Raw genomic sequence first — 22971 nt, 5'->3', positions numbered from 1 at the left:
CACGTTAGCCTGTACCCCAGGCCACTTCTGTCTGCAGTGCTCCGCTGTTTCCTGAACGCTGGCAAAGGACAGCTGTTGTGCTGAATTCCTCCAGTATTCTTCTGCTTTCCTTCCCTCCACTCTTGATTTTTGAGATACGGACTTGATGATTCATGTGGGTCCCTTCCAACTCAGGATCTTCTATGATTCTATGATATCCAGCTCCTTTTATGCTATGCCTTGTGTTTGATCTTTCAAAGCTCTGAGAATGTGTATTTTTGTAGGGAGAGAGTATGTCCATGTGTGTTTGCATGTGCATTGATACTTGTGTACATAAATCTAGGTAAGTATGTCTGTGCATATGTCTCCATATGTTTCTTTCCCTCTCTCTTCATAAAATTAAAACGAAACTTTGAAAAGGCTAGGTACCCAAATAGCTTAAGAAAGCAAAGTAGCTAAGTCAAAATTTCTGATGCGTATGGCTTAGTATTGTCTTGCAACATCAGTGTGCTCAGCTGTCTTCTGCCAGCAGACAGAAAAAACTGATTTCAGTGAGTTTCAGCATGAAGCATATATGTGTTAGGTTAGTAGTCTGTCATAAATTTCATGTTACTGAGCAGTTAAATGCCACTGCAAAATTTCTATTACTTACCATACCCTTTTAGATGGAGAAAGAATTCATGATTTAGTAAAATTGTGGCTGGAGAAGCCTCTAATCATGTCTCCAGATGTGCTGTATTGTGGGTAGTACTTAGACACGTCATTTCTTTCCTTTAATAGATACTAAGATTTACAGATTTTAAAGGGGATGCTGAATGTTAATACCTCTTCAGCTTTTTTTTTTTTATGGAAGCCATAAAATCTTTTTTATTTTTGGGTGAAGTTGGTATCCTCTTACATTAAGTGCCACAATTAGGTGGAGTAAAGTTACTCTCTAATGGGCCTTCTTATCAAGTATCATGGGGCTCGCTGGGAATTGTGGCCTAATTTAAAGACTAACCGCTGTCATTATGTCTGTTTTTCTTCCATTATGTACACGAGTAAGATCTGTGAGCTGGCCCAGCTGGTACTCTGGCATTATGCTGTTTCCAGGTTTACTAGGCAATATGATCTGGAAGCCCTATTTAGGTAATGCCTTAACAGTGTGCGTAGGGAGTTACCATTTCGTCCTTTTTGGGTTTCTGTTACTGAAAGAGTCTTTAATTTCCTGGTTTTCCATAAGCTGTTACTTAAACCAAGGAGCTGATTATTACTGAATTGCACTTGTTTACAAAGAGAATCTGTATGCGTTGATCTGATCTGTAGTCAGTTTTCCTTAACTGAGAAATATGTCTATGTGTTTCTCCAAATAGGTGGGAAGAGTCTATCCCCAAGCTGTCTACTTCCCTATCAGGACCCTCTATTTGACCTTGAAGATAGAACAACGAGAGCGCTACAAAAGCGGTGAGCTTGATAATGATCAAATTGCTTGGGCTTTTTATAACTTAGGTATTATTTTGAGTTTCACCTGATTTTACTGGAAAATAGATTCTCTAGAAAACACATACCCACTTATCGAGTCTAAGGAAAAAAATTCTTGATAAACTTTGCTTGCATTCATTTGTTTCTGTGAAGTTAAATCTACAGATGGCTTGAGCTGTCTTGAATTTTCTTGAATAAAATATTCACCAAGAAGAGTTTCATCTCCTTCATTGTCATGTCACCTTAATTTTGAGAATCATTCTTTACTGGATTTTTATCTTTAAAAATTAGTGGAGAGGTAGAAAGTTCTTGGATTACAAATACAAAAGAGCATCATAGTTTTCTAAGATGTTTAACTTAGATTGGAGGCATGAACCATGCAGCATTCAACTTCTTTTCAAATGAGTCAAACTTTTAAAAATAATTTAACCAAAGATGAGTTCATGTAACTCAAGTGAGGTAAACTGTTCTCTTTGAAAAATCTATACTTTAACATCTCCATAATAACTGGTGAATTTTCAAGTAAAACGAGCATCTAAGTTTACACAAAGTAAAATCAACTTTGGCTTTGAACAAATGCTTGTGATGCGGGGAGAACATTAAGCAACTTGCACAACACCTTTTTTTCCAAGAACAAATCCTATTTAGAATTGCTATGTCAAACAATTCCACAGAATGTGGTTGTTCTTTTGTCTCATGTAATCTCCTGGAAATCCCAGGAGAGCTACTTGAAGAACACTCCCTCTGTTCTGTATTCTTGTTACAAGTGCATTGTTTATTTAATTGCCCTTTTCACTTGGGAATTGGTTCACTAAATTTCTGCATAAAATTTTGAAGGGCACTAATTAAATAATGTCTTATTTTTCTTTGGGTGCTCCTTTGGAGGAGGAGGAGATGCCCACATACCACAATACTTCAGTACATTTGTATCCAGCGACACGGGTTTCTGTGCCAAATTCTTGGTATTGCCACATGCACATTCAGTAATAACCAGTAAAATACCTTCCTGTAGGTTCTGCCACCGGCTGCTGCTGTGTTGGTGGATGGTGTGGAGCAGTGGGGGTCATCTGATAAAGCAAAACTCTGCTTAGTCACTGTCTGATGTAGTTGTGATGCAAGAGATCAGTTGTACTAAAAGAGACGCTCGAGGACAAGTTGTGTGTTGTTGGTACCAGCATGTTTATTCGTCAGTTATGTGTGAAAGATCCCCTGAAAAGGGAGGGAAGGAAAACCCCATAATTTATATAATTTGATCCTATATGAATCAATGTCAGTTACTTCCAGAGCATGGTTTGGTAGTGTAAAAGCTAAGGCTACGCCTCCTTGCATTTTTGAAGAGTGTATTGTTGTAACTTTGGGAAGTCTGCACCACTGAAGAGCATTTGGAGCAGAGTTTTTTTTCTAAAAACGCAAATTTTCTTTCTAAAACTGAATTTTCTCAAATTTTCTGAAATTCAGTAGGTAATACATGATTAATACTTCATGCAAATCTAAAGCAAATTCTTGGAACAATTTATTTTATTTCATGCGGTCATGTATCAAGTTTATGAAAGGTAATTTTTTTTTTTTTTTTAATTTTATTTTTAAACTTTCCAGATTCTGGGCAACAGCAGCCAAGTTCAGTTGGAAGTCAGTCCCACTCTGCCTCAGATCCTGGGCCAATCAGAGCCACGGCACCAATGTGGCGATGCAGCAGAATTATGCACATGCAGCGAGAATTACATCCAACACTTTTGTCTTCTCTGGAAGGCATTGTGGATCAGATGGTCTGGTTCAGAGAGAATTGGCACGAAGAGGTATTTGGCTTTAATACACTTTCATATGTATGTATTGTCTAAGGAAAAGTTCACTGCAAAATATTTATCTAGAATTATTTTTAAACATTAAAACATAACTGTTTGTAAACTTATGTATTTGTAGAACTGATGGTTCCGATTGGAGTTTAAAGGAGCTTGGTTATTTCTGGAAACAATACAGAGATTTCCCAACTTTATTACCTTGATGAGTGCCTCTAGGATTTAAGCTGTTGCTTGTACTAACTGAAAATGTATATTCTTACACTGAGTTTCACAGATACCAGTTTCCTCTTGGATCTGGTGGTCTGTGACAGGTGGTGATTATTTTCTGAAGTTTGAATTATAACAGAGAGCAGATGGACGTGCCACTCCATTTTCTTATTATTTGCCTCTCAAAGCGTCAGGCTATTCTGTTCTATCTACTTAGCACAGTGTGTGTTTGAAGAAGGATTCCTCATATCACATCATTTTCTAATGTATCACAAAATACGAAATCTAAAACTTAGCTGCTGTTGAAAGAGCAGGGTTTACGGTGTGATGCAGCATTTCCACTGCTCAGTTCAGTCAGTTGTGTACTAATAAGAATCAGAGCTGCCATTCTGATTGACCCTCTGATGCACTTTAAAAATAGTTTTAAATAAATGTTTCTGAGAGGATAAGTTTCCTATATAAACGGTGTTAAATCAGAAGGCCTAATCTTCCTGACTATTTTGTCTTTTTGTTTTTGGTTTTGGTTTGTGTTTTTTTTTTTTTTAATCCTTAGGTCCTTAGACAACTGCAGCAGGGCCTGGCGAAGTGCTATTCAGTTGCCTTTGAGAAAAGTGGAGCCGTTTCAGATGCCAAAATCACTCCTCATACACTAAATTTTGTGAAGAAGTTAGTCAGCACTTTTGGAGTAGGTCTTGAGAATGTCTCTAATGTGTCCACCATGTTTTCGAGTGCAGCCTCAGAGTCACTAGCTAGGAGAGCACAGGCAACAGCTCAAGATCCCGTGTTCCAGAAGTTAAAAGGACAATTTACAACAGGTAAATGTTTGGGTTTGGAGTGGTGTTTTTTTGTTTTTTTAAATGTTACTTTTAATCTCCAGAGAAATTTCCTCACCATAGTTCAACTGTGAAGGTATTCTGCTTCTTTATTCTTCTTCCAGTATTTTCCTGAGAGAAAATACAGAAAACAGCACTTTTTTGTCATTCAACAGACCTAAAGTAGTTTGTCTGTTCTAGTCTTCTGTGCAGTAATAAAGATAATTCAATTGAAAAACAAACCTCAACAAAGAGAATGAGTATATCGTTATATTTTTATTAGCTAAAACTGTGGTCAGGATTACATACGTGTTTAAAGATAGATTAGATTACTTCAGTATAATATTTTTGCAATTTCCATAGAGCTGCCTGCTATAAATGAGGGACAATAATGACCTCTGTTTTATGGCTGTGCCAGAATTTAATGAAATGTTCACCCCAGAACTCCAAACTGACAATATCGTGTGAAGTCTTTCAAAACAGCCTATTTCTGATGAGGAAGATTAGTGTTTTGGCTAACTACATTATAGAAATCCAATTACACAAATTTACGTCATTGTTAGGTAAATTGAATCAATAACTTTAATCAGATCTAATAAAAAAGATACTTAGGGAAGTAGCTTTTTTGCTTCATTTGTTTTCTCTTTATCAGTGGAGTTGAGTATCTGACGTTGAATTAAAATTCTAGGAAAAGCTTGTGTACGGTAGAGTGTGGGTTTGATATATTTGGTGAAGGGTGTTGCAGCCATGCAGCTTTATGTCGCAGAAGGTGACACTGGTTGGCCTCACCGTTGTGGATTGCCAGGATTTTAAGTTTTGTATAAGTCCAATCTAAACTACATCAGCTTTTCCTTAAAGATAACTGTAGGATTAGATGAAAATGAATAGTTAAATGTAGTTGTTGTTTGGGTTTTTTTTTTAACAGAATTCAAACTTAGTAGTTGTTCAAAACTGTAAAGAGAGTATCTTTGTGAAGACCTGGGTTTTCATCTTTTTCTGAACCTGCTTCTCTCTTTACCCTACTGGGACTCTGACTTAGATGGTTCTGGCACGAGTTAAAACTCTTATCTTAGCTTTTATAATGGTTTTTAAAAACCCTCCCTTTCCACATCAAGCTGGTTCCTCTGCAGAAGTGAATCTTGTGTTGAAAAGTTACTCTTATTAGAATTCTAAGTCACATAAAGTTGCCTTAACTTAAAATTATTTGAGGTCAGCACAGATACTGAGCAGTTACAGAGTCTGACAAGTAGACTTGGGGTGTTTTTTCAAGCATTTTACTGATAATGTTGTGAAAATAAGTGAACTGATGGAAATCTTGCAAAGGGAACTCAGTTGTAGATACGACCTATATATCTTGGGCACGCTATGTGTTGCATGATGTCCTTTTTGAGGCACAACACTTGCATGACAGCAGATAATGAAAGTCCTGATCCATATGATTAAATTTTTAATGGATGAAGTGTACTAGGGAGGGTAATGGAAGTAGAAACGTTTTGTGTCTTTGACGTAAGCTTACGGGGAAAAAACACATTTAATACAAGTTTAGACTTGTTTTTCATTTTTAATAATGATTTACATGTCTTTACATTAGTAGTACAATCATTTTTTTTTATTGCTTTTAGTGTTGTTGATATGCTCAGGTTTTGTTGGTTTTGAGTTATTTTTAGTCTGTCATAGTACCTCGTAGTTTCTTTTCTCTGAGCATTAGAGAGATCTGGGTTTTCACAAGGTGTAAAGGAAAACTAAATACAATGCTAGGCTTAAGTCTGCAACATCTAAACTAATGTTTCAGCACGTTTTGAGAGAAACAATTAAGAAAGTTTAATCTGATTCAGTTGCAGTTTTTAGTTAAAATAAAAAATGGAGAAGATTTTCAGTTTTTATATGCTGTTGCGTATTTTTTGCGTGTCTTTTTATAAATGACATTTAAGGTTTTCAGTTTTGCTATCTAATCATAGCATTTATAAACATATAAAATAACGAACACCACTATAGGCCTGGACATAAAAGTCAGGTAAAGTCATAAAATGAAGTGTTTCTTAGTAAACTTCAGTTTAATAATAAGTAATTGCTTTCTGTATTTTTTTTGTTGCAGGGTTCATGTTTTCAATATGATTAAACATGAATGTCAACAGGATTAAAATAATCATTTTGCTTAGCGCTAGATTCGATTTTATTTTAATCTAATAAATTCAGTCTTTTAATTCACAAAGGGTGGGAAAACAGAAGAAATTAAACTGATCGATATACTTATGCATTTTTGTCACTTAATTCATTATGCAGAAAATGAAAAGTTTTTTATTAATTTTGCAATAACAGTAAAATGTACACAAATGAATAGGATTGTGATTAGTGTACTAAAGATAGCAAAGGCTGTTTTAACGTCTGAGAAACCATTTGTAAATCATGCCTACTGTGTCCTTTTGTCACACTAGAATGTTCATGTTTGTTTTTCTGATTCTCAGTACCAGTTGCATTTAGATGATGGACAGATAATTACAGTGGTTGCCTTCCATTTCAAAAGTATCCAAGCTGAGGAGGTGCCTTGGAGTAAACTGTTTTCTTCAGTTATTTCCATATTAATGTTGACAGCTATGTTTTATAGACACTTTTCAACTTTGGTTGCATAATCTCTTCCACCAACATCTTGAGTTGCATCTTGATTCCTGTTTGGAGCCACTGGGGACCCTCACACCATTTCTTACATTCTAAATGCTTTGTCTGCAACTGCCTGGACTGCTGGAGCTTTGATAGATCATCTTTTTCCATCATAATATTATGTATTTTAAAACTAAATTTTTCTTTGACTTTTTTTTTCCCTGGAACTTCAAATGCATAGTTCTTTGACCATCTGTTCTTTGTTCCTTTTCTCCTTTTCTGCTAAACCTTTGACATCAAAGAACAGGCAAATGCTGAGAAATGCTCCCTTTGAGAGCTCTCTCAGCAGTGAAAGAAGGAGAAAAACTGCCTCAATTGTTCTTTTGTGGGCAGATGATAGTTCAGAGTTTGGATCGTGCTTCTTGCTGCAACCATCTCACCACTGAAGCCGAATACAAATGGAAAATTCCAAAATATACCCTTAAAGGCTAAGATAATTTTCTTGAGAGTTTTGGCACCCAGCACAATGAATTCTGTACTGCAAGTGGAAACTCTGTAATCAGAAGGAAACTTCTTGAAGTCCTACTGTTTCTCTGAAGTGTGGGCAGAGGGCAGGAGGAAGAGCTCTGCTACTAATTTTCAGCTTTTTTAAGGATTTTTTTTTTCTTCTTTCTTGTCTCGAGAGTGAACATAACATCACTTGGGTAGCTCTTTCTTTACTTCCATTCAAAGTTTGAGGTAACAGGATGTTATCCAGAAAATCCAGATCAAGAGATTGGAGTTAGCATCATGTTTGACCTTGGTCTGGTCTTTGCAGTCTTGGTTTTGCTGGAGCTGAGTGATAAACCAGAAGTCCTGCTTTGTATTTCTGCTTACCTCTGCCTGAGACTTTTCATGTTTGTTGGTGCTTTCCAAAAGCTCTTGTGAGGTTAAAAAGAACATTTGGGAAAGTACAGAGTATATAAATGTCTGAATAATAACTCCAAAAGCAAGACATCTCTTCTCTCTTGGAGAATGCTTGGACCTTCTGCAGTATTAGATGTATAAAGGATTTGAACTCCTCTGCAAAGCTGAACTTGCATTTCAGTCCGAAGTGGCACCTTACATGATGAGTGTCGTAGCTTTTTAGTTGAAGATCTTTCGGTCATGAACTTCTAGTGTAATCAGGCTTTGTCTATGGTCAGAGCAATCTTTAAAGTCTTGCAAATGGACTGTTGCTTGCTCCAAAAGCATTAATTGCTTGTTACTTTTAACTGATTAGAGCTGGTTTCTGCCAGTGTAGCAGAAGGGAGTTTTTAGTTGTTGTCCTAATTTGGAGGGGTTTTCTTTGTTTTCTAATGCTATGTTCATGTTCTGTAGGTCAAAGGGTTTGGGTGGACATGGGGTTTGGTACTCTAATTTTGCTAACTCAAGTGTGTTCTTTTTTTGTGTTGCTTTATGAGAAGTGGTGGTACAGCCCTTATTCAAAAAGTACTGAGCTTTGTCTAGTTGTGTTAAGAACCATCAGGATTTTTTAGGTCTGTTGCACTGGCAGGAAGATTATGCCCCTGTTTGTCCTTTCTTTGAGAGTGGCCAGAACTGTTTACAAGGGCAGGGAGTGACAGGACAAGGGGAATGGCCTTAAGCTGAAGAAGGGGAGATTTAGGCTAAATGTTAGAAAGAAATTCTTCCCTGTGAGGGTGCTGAGGCACTGGCCCAGGTTTCGCAGAGAAGTTGTGGATGCCCCATCCCTGGAAGTGTCCAAGGCCAGGTTGGATGGGGCTTTGGGCAACCTGGTCTGGTGGAGGGTGTCCCTGCCCATGGCAGGGGGTGGAACTAGATGATCTTTAAGGTCCCTTCCAACCCAAACCAGTCTGGGATTCTGTGAACTTCCCAATCGTGCTGGGTTGGATGGATTCAGGTAGCAATTTTTGAGGCATTCAAGACTTTGAAAGAATATGTTTGTTTGAAATACATATATCACACTGGAAAATCTTCAGGAGTGTTCAGAACAGAGAGCAAGCTTCTTCAATTGCAGTCTGTATCATGATCTTCTGTGAATATCTCTATTAAAGATGAGGGGGTCAACTTCCTATTCCGTTTACAAAAAGATGGTGTAAGTAGTAAGGTATTTTAGATCAGCATGTGTTAACTTGAGAAAGATGTTCTTCAGTAGTAAGTACTGAAAAATTGGATGTGTTTGAAACAAAAATACTATTTATATAGATTAAATGTCTGCAAAGCAGAGAGACTTTGTACACAAATAATGTTTGGCTTTGTATTTCCCTTTCTTCCAGCCAAAGTGATTTTTCTTCTCACATGGGCTCTCTGTGACATGAGCAAAAAAACTAATTGAACTCTCTGTTTTTCCCATCTGCCACTGGGAAACAAAACAACAACAAAAATCCGAAAATAGGCATTTGAACAAACTAGAGCTATTCTCGTGGTGAACTGAATGACTTTTTTTACAAGGAATAGATATTGATGAATAGTTTTACTACTTTAGTGATTCTCATTAGCACAAAAACTAGTTGCAGTTTGGTGATACTTCCCTGCACTTCAGGGATTCAGGAGATAAATGATTCAATAATTTTGTCACATCCCTGAAATGATTTACTGCCACTGCTCACTAGAGGGTAGGCTTGGGATTATAATAAGAGTGTTTTACAGTGATCTGTAATAGATGCACTGCCCATACCAGGTAGAAAAAGAAAAGGGAATGTTACAGAGTTACACTAATTTCTAACATCCAGAAATATGAACCTGTATTTTTCATTATAGATTTTTTTACTTCTAGAAGTGGAAAGGATTTTTTATGTGCTGGGTTTTTTTGCTCTGTTTTGGGTTAGTAGACTTAAGACTTAAACTGAAAGCTTTTAGCGTATCAGAATGCTATGGATACACAATATGTTGGGTTACGTGTTCTCTGATGTTTTGTTTAAGTAACAGAACACCAAAATGAAAGGAATCCTAGGTTGCATTATTTTGTTTGGTTATAGTATCCTCTACATGTAAAGAAGAGAACTTGGAGAACAAGAATCTGTGTATAGAATTGTATGAACCCTTCTGGCTAAGAGAACAAATGTTCTAAGCTTGCTTGTAGCAGTAAGTCTTGTGGATAATCAGAGTTTTGAGTGGTTTTAATTGGGGTTGAAAAAAACTCTTATATGCAGTAGTGGCTGTGCGCATGTACTTAATTCACTGTTAGCATACTTGCAGATAGATGCTTGTTGTATATTTATGTGGTCAAATTGATTTCCCTCTGAGCAGCACTCATGATTGGTTTGGTTTGGGTTTTGTTTTTCGTCAACTTAGGAAAGTACTGTGTGTATGTAATGTGCTGAAACATAGCTTCTGCATTAAGATTCAAAGTTATTTTTGAGACGGTGTTAATTTTCTGTGGTATTGAACCATAATGAAGATTCTGTTTGTTCTGCTCTAGCTGTAAATCTCAGAAATACTGAAACATTCTCTCTTTCTTTCTTGCTGTTGCTTTTTCACTTGTACCATGTTGAACTTAAACCAGCATCTTTTAGACTCTGTTATAGCGATGCTTTTTAAAAATTCAAGTCTGTTAGTTAACTTGCACAGTTTGGGATGCCATAACTACCAAATTTTTTATCTTCTTACCGATTGCGTTTTAATCTCTCATTGTTGTGGTACTGAAGTATTGAACCATAATTTTGTGAATGTGGTTTATTCATTTTCCCTCTTTTGGGAAATTCAAACACATTATTTATTTATTTGCTGTGTTCTGAAACTGTAGTGAAAGCAGTGTTGAGAAGATGGCATTTTTGTTGGCCCAGAAAACGATTGATACCGCAGTGATTTCTGTTACAGAGTTATCTGCATAGTGTATTGAAGACCACGTATTGACCTTGAGAAAGTTCTTCACTTTCATGTGGGCTAGAGAAGAAAGTTGCACGCTGCAATACTGCTATGTTGCAAAGGAAAGAGTAGGCTGTTTGCATAATATTGTCATTTTTTGCTTAGGCTGTCATACCTGTTCTTCCCATGGTGGCATGCAATTGTTATCTAAGCCACGAAAGAATAAAGAGAATTTTCTGGCAGCTCACAATAGGAGAATATTAGTAACAACAATTTTACTACTTGTCCTGAAGTTGCTCAGATTCTACGTTGTATTGTCAGTTGAAGCTCTTCCATCCCTTTTAAAAGTAAAAAGCCACTGCTGATTTTAAATAAATCACTTTTAATGAAGCAGGCAGAAAATTATAGTGCTAGACTGTAAAATAAGCTTACTTTTCCTCTTTTCCTCTTTCACTAGATGATCTGATCTAATCTAATCAATTGGTTTATTACTGCTTGCTTTCTATGCAGTCTGTCTGGTTGAAGTATATAGACAGTTAAATACAGTAATAGAATTTAAAATTTTCACAGTATGTTTTTCTGATGTTTGCATGACTGTAAAACAGGAAAATCTTGGGAATTTAATCATGTACTAAATAATAGAGAATATCTTAGAGCTGTGTAGCAGAGTAGGAAATTCTGAGAGGTTTGAATTAAGTATAATTTTAGGACTTTACTAAAAAGATTTTCTATAGAGAGATGAAATATTCAACAGAGCCTGTCTTGTAAAAGCAGTACAGCTCTGCGTGTGCGTTCGGTTTGCACTACTGGATTGGATGATTTGTTCTCCTCCGACATCCAGTTGTAGTGTTCTTGCTGTTGTATGATCCTATACCAATTGTACCCTGACTCTGCCTTAATGATTCTTGTGTCTCTTCTGTGTTTGTCTGAACGGGCTAGTTTTTCTTAGTGTTTAGGGTTCATAGGTAGCCATGTTTCTTTGGATTTGCTTTCCTTTTTTTGTGTGAGCTGCTGATTGTAGCAGCTTTCCATTTGACTGTAGTATTGGAGACCAGTGTGATGCTTTTTTTTAACAGGTCTGTGTGCTGTATGTGGGACTCCTTAAAGTATTTTGCTTGAGGGCATATGGCTGAAAGTACCTCTTTGAAAATGCAGACTTCAAACACTTGATAGTTAAATACCTATATAGAGTTTGAAATGCTGAGAATGTATGTATATATTTTTTTTAATTTTTTTTTTTGTCTTTTAGATTTTGACTTCAGTGTGCCAGGGTCAATGAAACTTCACAATCTTATCTCTAAACTGAAGAAATGGATCAAAATTCTGGAGGCAAAAACTAAACAGCTTCCGAAGTTCTTTCTCATAGAGGAAAAGTGCCGCTTTCTAAGTAATTTTTCAGCTCAAACTGCAGAAGTAGAGATACCTGGAGAATTCCTTATGCCAAAGCCAACACATTACTACATCAAGATAGCAAGGTAACCTAAACCCCTTTGGTAGTTGTAATTATGAAAACAGAGAAAACCTCTTCCATCCGTCCACTCTGCAAAAGTAGATGTCATGTACACTTCATATATTTAAATGACATATATAGAGTCATACTTTGGTATACCACCTTTCTTTTTTCCTCCTTTGGTAATCTTACATTGCCTCACTAAGCAACTGTACTGTTACGTGAAGAGTATATTTGGTTTTCTTTTATGTTGACATAAGTTGAGATTAGTTCTATTGTAGTCCATAGAGGAGGTATTCTTCAAAATAGTGATAAAAGTCTGATCTGATGATCAATTTTGCTCAAGAATTGTGTTTTCTTAAATAAACAAATTCAAACAGAAGAGCATTTTGACTACAAAATAGAAACCATGGGCTAGCTGGATAGTAGCATTGTACCTTATAATACAGTTGCACTGCCTTACTTCTCTGGTGGTTTTGGTTGGGGTTTTGTTTGTTTTGTTTTGTTTTTTGTTTGGCTTGGTTATTTACATCAGGATTTAATATCAGAGGAGATTAGCTGAGGTGCTTTAATACCCCTTTCTTCCTGACAGGTTTATGCCCAGAGTGGAGATAGTTCAGAAACACAACACTGCAGCTAGAAGACTCTATATCCGAGGCCATAATGGAAAGATTTACCCCTATCTGGTCATGAATGATGCTTGCCTGACAGAGTCTCGCAGAGAAGAGCGGGTATTACAACTTCTTCGCCTTTTGAACCCGTGCTTAGAGAAAAGGAAGGAAACCACAAAAAGACATTTGTTTTTTACAGGTACTGAAAAGAGATATTTTGTATTATTTTTAAATATATGTTATACTCAAAGTTTATAGCTGCTAAAGTTTTTGACTGCAACTAATCACTGATAAGTGAGGTTTTTAAGGTAAATTCACATCTGTCTAGGTGATTTAGTCTTCTGGCATTGTAGCACGACTCTGAAGAGGTTAAGTTGATTGCATGTGATCTAGGGTGTTTTTAGAAGAGTTTACACGCATCATTTATAGTATAAAGTAGTTGTGAATAACATATATAAGGCAGAGGCATGCCCATTGGATCTGTTGCTATGGAAATGGATACATGTACTTCAGAACAAGCATTCAGAGACAACTGGGGAGGGACAGAACAAAACTTTTTCTACCCAAGTTGCAATATACGAATACTGAATTTCATTTACCTCTTAAACATAACACAGAAGAAGAAAGAATTTTTTAATAGAGCTTGGAATTTGATACCTAGTTTTTAATTCTCTGATATGAGACCATATCTTTGTAATTTTTGAAGTAACTTTATATATCCATGGTGATGTTAACTTTCAGGAATTTGTACTGACTGGCTAGCTGTTGCCAAATAAATTCATTCATAATCTAGATTTTGGATGCAGGACTTCTGTTGGCTGTACCTCTGTCATCTTATAGAAGGTTACTTGGTTTGGAGAGTGCACTTTGCCAACAGCATTGCCAGGCAATGCTTAAACATTAGAGAATTACCAAACATAATGATAGGGAGGCCTTAATGAGGAGGGTTCCTTTGTGGTTTATGTGGATAAATTGCCAAAATACTCATGTAATAAAATGGTCAGGTATTTAGGCATTTCAAAACAGGAACTGAATGAAGGCCAAACACGCAGTCTTAATTCTTTCTCTTTCCTTGTGTATCTTGTCTTTTTCATGTGTTGATTATAAATAATTTATTCTTGAAATGAGAAACAGAGAATATCAGTGTCTCACCTGGCAACATACTTGATCTGCTTGTGATTCAGATACAATTACAGATGTAAATGCTTTAAAATAGTTAAACTCTTGTGTTTCCCAGATACTGAGGCTGTTGGCGAATTCAGCTTACAGCTGTGTAGTTACTTCCTAGTAATATATAAATACTTTCCATTTCAGAAGGTCAATGAATCACTTACTAACTTGATATAAATGAGTTCTGTACATTGCATTAGTCAGTTCTAATAATCCTTGGTTGGTGAGCAGGAAATATATTATGGACAAGGGAAACTTTAATCAAAGACACTAAGACAAAGCTGCTGCTTTGCTGTTGTCCTTTTTAAAAGTGCTGGAATCTGATTTTTAAAAAGCGTGATTTTATCAGTCCTCCTTTTTGGGCTAATAGTTTCTGTTGCCATGGAGTTGCTGTCATGAGCTTAGGTGGCCAGATGATGCAAGTTGCTCTTACAGAACTAGAAATGTGTATTTCAGCTCTAACTTTAAAAAGACCAAAATGTACAAGCCAAAGGATTTGTTATCAGAAAAGGTAAATATAGTATCTCTACATATGTGAAGACAGTTTTGCATCACTCTGAGGCCAAAATAGCAGAAATGCAGTAGATAAAGCCTTGAAAGATACGATAAAGAAGGCTACTGATACAGAAATACCTCCTCTATATAACATGATTAGTAAAGTAACGTGTTTTCCTTCAAAGAGCTGTTTTTACACTACAGTGGTTTTGGAAATAATTCCGTACTTGTGGTTTGATACTATGTGAAAGAACCTAAAGAACATTCATTTCTCTGCTGCCAGAGGTTAATGGAAGCAGACCAGAAGAAACAGCTCATTAACACCCCTTCCTTCTGCAGAATGCGTTTTCTTCTTTATGATTGAAGAAATTACATCAAACAATTTAAATGCATTTAAACAAGTTTTCCCTATATTTCTGAGGTTAATTATTATAGCTGCTGAGGGAAGTGCTGAGAGAACAGATTTGGTGGTAACTGGAGGTCGCTGTCAGACAGCACACACAGTGTCAGTGGACAGGCTAGCCAGGGAAGAGGCTTGTCTGTCGTGGTGTCGGTGGGGTGCACATCAGCCTCCGCAGGATGATACATCTGTCGAGCACCATGGAAGTGCCAGTCGGGTTTTTGCAAGTTTACTGCTCATCAGGGAAGAGCTCAGTGGCTTCAGTTTACTACTTAGTGAATATTTTGCTGCATCTTCCCTATGTTATTTTCACATAGTGTCGTTTAAACATCTGTTCCTCAACTATGTTCAGATTTTTTTCCTCTGGTTTTTCTGAATCACTTTAAATACCCTGTTGAGTTTAGTAGTTTTGTTCTTCAGAGTCATTTTTATTGACATAATGCCAGTATCATGTAATCAGATACTACAAACCCGTTTGCATCTGAACAAAATATTATCTTCTCTTCTGCAGATAAAGAAAAGTAGGAAGAATAATTTTTTTTATAATATAGTTGAGATGCTTCTGTTAAGATAAAAATCTGCTATCCTACTTGCTTTCTTTTTAACTGAGCTTGTGAATTAGTTATGAGTGTAGTAACAAAAAATTTCTCTTGATACACTTCAGTTGATTATCACAGCCATGTTTTAAGGGCTGATACATGCGTGCTAATTCTTCTTTTAGTATTTGGGTTATGGATTAACTGTTTTTGTTTTGCTCTCTCTGCACCCTGTCCCATCTTCTCTCATGTTTCTCACATGACTCCTAGTCCCTCGTGTTGTAGCAGTTTCTCCACAGATGCGTTTGGTCGAAGACAATCCCTCTTCTCTTTCCCTGGTGGAGATCTATAAGCAACGCTGTGCCAAGAAAGGCATTGAGCATGACAACCCTATTTCTCGTTACTATGACAGACTGGCAACGGTCCAAGCACGGGGGACTCAAGCTAGCCATCAGGTATTAGAATATATAAGGAATTTTAATCAAGGGCTTTTCTTGCAGACTCTACGGTGTCCAATCTCCCCAAAACCCCGACCCTTCACTTCTCATTAGATGTGAGACAGATACATTTTGCAGAGCTGGTGCTTTGATTTTTGGGGGTTTTGTTTTGGTTTTGCTTAATGTATTCTTGGGAACTCCTTACATCTCTTTGGTGTTTTGTATTATCTTTGAAAGCTTCAAAAAAGCTGCATTTGTTTTACTCTTAAGTTGTTTTGGTTAACTGCAACCAAAACCAGACAAGGCATTGATTGCTTTTTGGCCCTTTCATGTAGCACTTTGAAAATAATTAATTGATAACATGGGAAATGGCATTCCTAATTTCCATAAGCAGTTACAGCATGGTATGGTGATGCAGGCTTCTCTGTGCTGTTCTAATGTATCTCCTGAAATTGCCAGTGGATTCATTTCATCGAAATCAAATAGAAACAGTTGAGTAATCTCACCCTAATAAATGATGGTACTCGGAAAGAACAAAGCTACCTCTCTCTGTAACCTCCATCAAACATCCAATTGTGACAAATAAGGTTATTTTATGTTTTTTATCTTAAGGTTAGTGCAAATTCTTACATAAAATGCCAGTCCCATTTCCAGTATAGCTATTAGAAAATACATGGTACACATGTATCACAGACATCATTTAGAGAAACTATCTTTCCAGACTTTCTTTGTTACAAAATAAAATGAAGTGTTATGTAACATCTGTTTCTATTTTGAGAATTTTTTCTTCAGGTTATGAAACTCTTTAACAGCCATTTAATTGAAGTCAGTGTGACTATCATGCTTTCTGGTGTAATGGAACAGATCCTAACTTTATTTCTCTTTCTAATTGATTAGACTAGTATGTGCTACAGTAATTAAATATTCTGGTAGACTGCAAATGTTTACATCTAGGGAAAAAAATATTGCATAATGTTCACTTACAGATCCAGTTGAATACAGATCTCAGCTTTTATCTTTTTGTGTATTTGAGGTAATTTTGCTGTAATATAATACATGATACAAATTACTTTACCCAGTGTCTTTGCCTATCTTCTGTAATAAAAATCCTTTACCTTTTACCCTGTATCTGAATTAACGATGCAGAGAGCCATCCTTAGGTTGCATGCTTTGTAGGTCCTGTGTATAATATCAAAGCTTGTCATTTTGCAAAAATAAAGGATTTATTGCTGACAATTATTTTATTGCTGCAAAATGCACATCCAGCTTGCACTGAAGCTAGAAAATAGTGAAGTATGTTCCGTTAGTTTCCCATAAGGAAGTACAGCATCGTGACTTGAACGTCTCTTTCACTCACTTCTGAGTTTCTCGAAAGTCTCGAATAGAAGGTATTTCAAATCAGGTTATGTAACTTTTCAGTCTCAGGTTTTTTGAGATGCCTCTTTGCAGTTCTCATGCTTATATGGCTTCATTAAAAACTTAGTCTTTTCAGATAAAGAATATTTTCTAGCTTTGCAAAGGGTGGGCTAACAAAGTATTAGATGTATTTTGAGAAAGAAGTCAGGAAACAGTGTTGGATTGAAAGCGTCTGAGTTCAGGATGTTTTTCCCAAAATGGGATACAGCAGTTGAGAGAAGTTGTTTGGTAGTTGCTTTTGGCATATTTGTCTGTTGCTAAGAAGTGTATTAAAAATGATCTCTTTCAAGTAATACTTTTCATATGTAGGTTCTGAGAGATATACTTAAAGAAGTACAGAGTAACATGGTGCCACGCAGTATGCTTAAGGAGTGGGCTTTACATACATTCCCCAACGCTACGGATTACTGGACTTTTCGGAAGATGTTCACTATTCAGTTAGCCCTAATTGGCTTTGCAGAATTCATCTTTCATTTAAATAGACTCAACCCTGAAATGCTGCAGATTGCCCAGGTATGCTTTAGTTTGTTCTAGATGCATGCTGTCGTCTTTGATCAAATGGAAATTTGGACTATACTTTTGAAATGAGTCAAAACGGCAATTCGATCTATATAATTAACAGTGCATTTCAGTAGGCTTTTCATTTATATGTGACTGCCCATCATGCAGGTAGTAATTTAAACTGCAGTCCCCGTGGACATCAGCTCTACCTCTGTGGTGAGAATTTAGAACTTTGTAAAACAGTTTTTAGATACTGGAACTGTTCATGTAAATGACTGATAAGTCTCTCTTTTTAGTCCTCCTTCAGATATATTGCTTTGAACATATCTCTGTGTCAAACAGATTAAAAAAAAATTTAAAAAATGTAGAGCTTCATTTTCTTAAAGGGGAATACCCTTTTTCAAATACTATTCTCATTTCAGCATTGCCATCATGTCAAGCTACAACTCCTATTAATAGTGATTTTTCTCTTTTAACCCAACATTTAAAATGAGGCTTGCCACCTTGGTAGGGCAAAGGTGGTATATATTAAAGTCTTAATGCTGTTTTAATATGTGGAGGGCTATACTCTGTATAGCAATTAAGGTTCTTTAATCCCTCTAAATAAGCATCCAGATGTTTACCTGGAGTGAACAATGCCTAGAGAACGCTTACCTGGAGCTGGGATGCATAGAGACTAGAGATCTGTCTGTCAGCATGACTCCTTATAGACCATGCTACAGAAGAATCTATTCCTTAAGTTTTATATTACAATAACGTGTATTTAGTAAGGGGTTTTGGACACACATTTTGAGAGAAATATGTACCTGATTTTGTGCATGCCTTTAACTTTTTTGATGAAAAACTGTTTGACTGAAAGTGTGAAAAGCTATGGGAATGCTATTTGTACTCTGAGTATTAACAGTAAACAAAAATCCAACTTCTTTTGGTTTCATTAATGAAAATCTGTTCCTTTAATTACTTTTGCGTATCTTGCTTTTAAATCCAGGATACTGGCAAGCTAAATGTAGCTTACTTTCGCTTTGACATTAACGATGCTACTGGAGATTTGGATGCCAATCGTCCAGTTCCGTTCCGGCTTACACCAAACATTTCTGAATTTCTTACCACCATTGGGGTGTCTGGTCCACTCACTGCATCTATGATTGCAGTAGCTCGCTGCTTTGCACAGCCAAACTTTAAGGTTCGTATACCTTTTGTATCCCTTCTGAAAGGTTGTTTGCAGGCGTGTCATATTTGGCAATATATAAACTGAACAGCACTTTCTTGGCTAAGATAGAAACAGAACAGTCTGTATTTGTTTTTAAATCTTACCCTAAGGTCATCACAAAGGCCAGCTGAAATGTTTGCAATTTGGCTTTTTGGAAAAGAATAGGAGGAAGATAGGTGTGATTCTGCTCTTAATTTAAATTTTTGTCCAAGCATGTTAATTCAGGATGATTGTTTCAGTGCTCTAGCTTCATAAATACTTACAAATTCTGGCAGTGGTAGATAGTAAAATGACAAATGCAGTATCATTTAGAATTTTCATAATAATCTGTGAACAGAATTGCATCTTGGCCCTTTGTTAGGGGAATAGAATGCTAAAGATATACTGTTACTTTGATGGATTCTAGCTCTTAGCAGGGTGTAGTTTTCTAAAGAAATTGTCTAACTTCCTTTTAAATTCTAATGCTTTCCAAAAATGAGCCATCTTGCACTTAGGCAAGCAATTTGCACCAGAAAGACATTGCACAGAACGTACTGTAGCTATGGTGTGAGCTAGTTACTCTTTAAAAGATGGAAAATATCCTAAAGTGATTTTTTTCTTTATAATACAGAAAGCTGTGTTAGAATTTTTTTTTAATAATTCATCATCCTACCTTACAAAGCCTTGTCTATACGTGCAAACAAATTTGCAGACATAGCCTGTAATTTCAACATCTGAATGATGTGTACCCAATTAGACTTGCCGCATCAATTTGGTTTGGCCCCACCTCGAGTACTGTGTGCAGTTCTGGGTGCCTCAGTAGGAGGAGGACATCAGACTCTTAGAGTGTGTCCAGAGGAGGGCGACGAAGGTGGTGAAAGGTCTCGAGGGCAGGACACTTGGCTTGTTCAGCTTGGAGATGGGAAGGCTGAGGGGGACCTCACCACAGTCCTCAACTTCCTCAAGTGGGGAGCGGAGGGGGAGGCGCTGATCGTGGACACGAGGAAGTGGGATGAAGCTGCATCAGGGGAAGTTCAGATTGGACATTAGGAAAAGGCTCTTCTCTGAGAGGGTGGTGGGTCCCTGGAACAGGGTCCCCAAGGAAGTAGTCATGGCACCAAGCCTTCCAGAGTTCAAGGAGCTCCTGCATGACGCTCTTAGTCTTACGTTTTAGTTTTAGGTAGTCCTGCGAGGAGCAGGGACCTGGACTCGATGATCCTTATGGGTCCCTTCCAACCTGAGATATTCTATGATTTCCTGAAGATCAGAGCACAGGTGCCCATTTATTCTTTTTGGAGCAATGGGTGCCTAGCTCAGTTCAGGCATGTAGTGATTAATGCTTTAGATTATCTGTCCTTTTCTTTTTCAGACTTAAGAGGAATGCTTTTAACGTTTTCTGCATTTATTTTTGTTACAAATGTGCATAAAATATATTTAATATGTTTAATATATGTTGGCCTAATACCTTTATGTGTTACAAAATGTTTTATTTGTTATGTGCAAACAGTGAATTTGACTGACTGGATACCTAGAAGTTTGTTTTAGAAGCTCAAAACTGTTGGAGTTAACAGATTAATGTCAGTAACTTGACTCAGTGATGAGACAAAACAGGAAGCTATTTGTTGCAGGCATTTCTTTTTCATCCAAGACTAGAACTGACCTATATATACATATGTATATACATATATATGTATGTATGTTGCAGTCAGCGTTCTTTCCCTATTTGGCAGAACACAGCATTCCCTGAGAGTGTAATCATTGCAAAAAAAAAAAAACCCCCAACTTTGCAAAGCTCTCTTAATCTTTGCACAAGACTGGTGTGTTTGTGTGTGGGAAAAGTCATAAAATAACTGTATTTGTGCATGAAGCTCTTACTATATGTTAAAATTTATGTGATTTTTCATTTCTGTAGGAGTCACTGTGTTGTGCTTTCATAATGAAAGCTTTTTATGAAAAGAAAACCCTTGAGAGGAAATAGTAAAGGCAGTTGGAAGCCACACTCATCTTGAAAAGACTGAGATTGTAAAGCGGGACCAAAAGTGTCAAAATGCCATTGACAAGTCTCGTTACAATTCTATAATCCCTGATGGTTCTTTGGATTAAATATAATAGTCTGATTTTTCTCCTTCACATAGGTTGATGGCATCCTAAAAACTGTGCTACGGGATGAAATAATTGCATGGCACAAAAAAACGCAAGAGGATACTTCCTCTCCACTCTCAGCAGCTGGGCAACCCGAAAATATGGACAGCCAGCAGCTGGTTTCCCTAGTTCAAAAAGCTGTTACTGCTATCATGACTCGACTTCATAATCTTGCTCAGTTTGAAGGAGGAGAAAGCAAAGTCAACACTCTGGTAGCAGCTGCAAATAGCTTGGATAATCTCTGTCGTATGGATCCTGCCTGGCACCCCTGGCTGTAACTTGAAATTTTCAATAGCTTTTTCTGCTGCTGTTTGTGGTGTGAGCCATATATTGTGTTAAGAAAATGTGAAAAAAGCTTTCCAGACCATGACTTACCTGTCACACTGCATTTTGTCAGTCTTCATTTTAATCGTGTTTAAAGGAATAGGACAATTTTACTGTTTTTAATTTCTTGAGAGGACATTTCCTCCTGTTCAGAAAAGGTTGTTTAATATGCAACAACAGCTTTCACAAATAGCTTAAAATGAAGAGAGGAAACTTAAATAATGTACAGAAAAATCTTATTTTATGATGAGGACTATAAAACTAGCACTGTTAGATTTAGGGTCTGCCATTCCTAATGACCTGCAGTATATTAATTTTTTTATACAATAGTAATTAAAAAAAAAAAGACAGTATTCCCAGTTACCGAATTTTACTTAATCACTGTCCCTTCACTATACCAAATTGAAGGCACAAATAAATACTTCTCATTCAACTTTGGTTCAAATTTACATGAATAAAGTTGGTTTGTACAGAGAATTTTGTACCAAATGTATAGAGGTGACTTCTCGTTAGGCACTGAGAAAATGATGATCAAATTGTGCTAGCTTTTCTTGGAGCACAGGCTATGTACAGTAAAAGTGTAAACCACTTAGGCTATTTGGTTTAGTTGTGGACAGTGTTGGGAGGGGCGGGGGGAGGGAAGTTTATAAAAAGGATGGAAAAAGTCATCCTTTGATACATGTATTTGGCTGTAATAGATTAAAAAAGTAAAATCTTACAAAGTTCTCTCTCTTTTTTTTAATGTTTAGAATTACAATAGCTTCTTAGAATGAATCTGTTTCTTTGTAATTTAAGAAAAGATCAGTTTAATCTGATCAGATCATCCTTCTGTTGTGTTAGCATTTTTTTATAAAACTTCGGTGTTGACAATGTTAAATTTGTACAGAGTGATTTTTTTCAAAATAAATATTTTGTAAAATTCTCTGTGGTATTCATTTTATTTAGACTATTTTTAATATAATACTATGGACTAAATAGACACAAAAGCAGGTGTAATCTTTAATAAATGAAGCCAGCCTGTATGTTTAAGGGTGAGGGCTGTATTAATGAGATGTGGGTGTGATGTTCTCATGTATGGTGTTGAATTTGTTTACAGAAGAGCTGCAAATAGGAAGTATGTATATGACAAGAACATCTTCATGGGGTGTACAGTTGTTCTTCCTAGCCAATCAATTAATGTGTTAACCATCCGTTTTCTAAATGTTTCTTTAAATGGAATAGTCTGTTTTGTGTCTACAAGAAATTCACCTTTTAAATAATTGTTCAGAGACCAAGATTTTATCTGCAGATGAACCCTATTAGGGGATTTCTGCTGTTCCCACAGAAACAAAGATGATCTTGATTGCCATAGCAAAAGGATGGGTCGGTCAGTCAGTCTGGTTTTGTTTTTGTTTTTTTTTTTTCTTTTAAATAAACAGTCACAAGGTTCTTTAGAGATTTCAGAATAACGTGAGAGGCACAATTGAAGTTAATCAGCACCGTTCAGTAGTGTGCTGTTTGTGAGACTGGGGGAGTTTCTAAAAGCCAGTCTGATGACTTTTCCTGGGTGGGTGAGCTCACCTGCAACTTAACAGATGAACCCAACTCATTGGTTACCTGCAGATCAAGGCTTGCGGTAGGTATGACTGTAGTCGAGT

At 36.6% G+C, this 22971-nt stretch overlaps 1 protein-coding gene across 7 annotated transcripts in view; it reads left to right on the top strand.

Moving 5' to 3' along the window:
- Nucleotides 1-22218, top strand: part of TRRAP (transformation/transcription domain associated protein) — a 98973-nt gene extending 76755 nt beyond the window's left edge. For all 7 annotated transcript variants that reach the window (XM_054843172.1, XM_054843174.1, XM_054843171.1 and 4 more), the window contains 9 exons: nucleotides 1332-1422; nucleotides 3037-3236; nucleotides 4000-4261; nucleotides 11913-12138; nucleotides 12706-12923; nucleotides 15596-15780; nucleotides 17488-17691; nucleotides 18668-18862; nucleotides 21004-22218. In XM_054843172.1, coding sequence (XP_054699147.1) covers nucleotides 1332-1422; nucleotides 3037-3236; nucleotides 4000-4261; nucleotides 11913-12138; nucleotides 12706-12923; nucleotides 15596-15780; nucleotides 17488-17691; nucleotides 18668-18862; nucleotides 21004-21288 — 1866 coding nt within the window. In that variant the 3' untranslated portion in view covers nucleotides 21289-22218. The remainder of the gene's footprint in view (nucleotides 1-1331; nucleotides 1423-3036; nucleotides 3237-3999; nucleotides 4262-11912; nucleotides 12139-12705; nucleotides 12924-15595; nucleotides 15781-17487; nucleotides 17692-18667; nucleotides 18863-21003) is intronic.
- The last annotated feature ends 753 nt before the right edge of the window (nucleotides 22219-22971 follow it).

This window comes from Grus americana, chromosome 15, assembly GCF_028858705.1.
Source record: "Grus americana isolate bGruAme1 chromosome 15, bGruAme1.mat, whole genome shotgun sequence".
Classification (NCBI taxonomy): Eukaryota; Metazoa; Chordata; class Aves; order Gruiformes; family Gruidae; genus Grus; species Grus americana.
The sequence above is the reverse complement of the archived record's forward strand: the minus strand, read 5'-3'. Positions and strand labels throughout refer to the sequence as shown.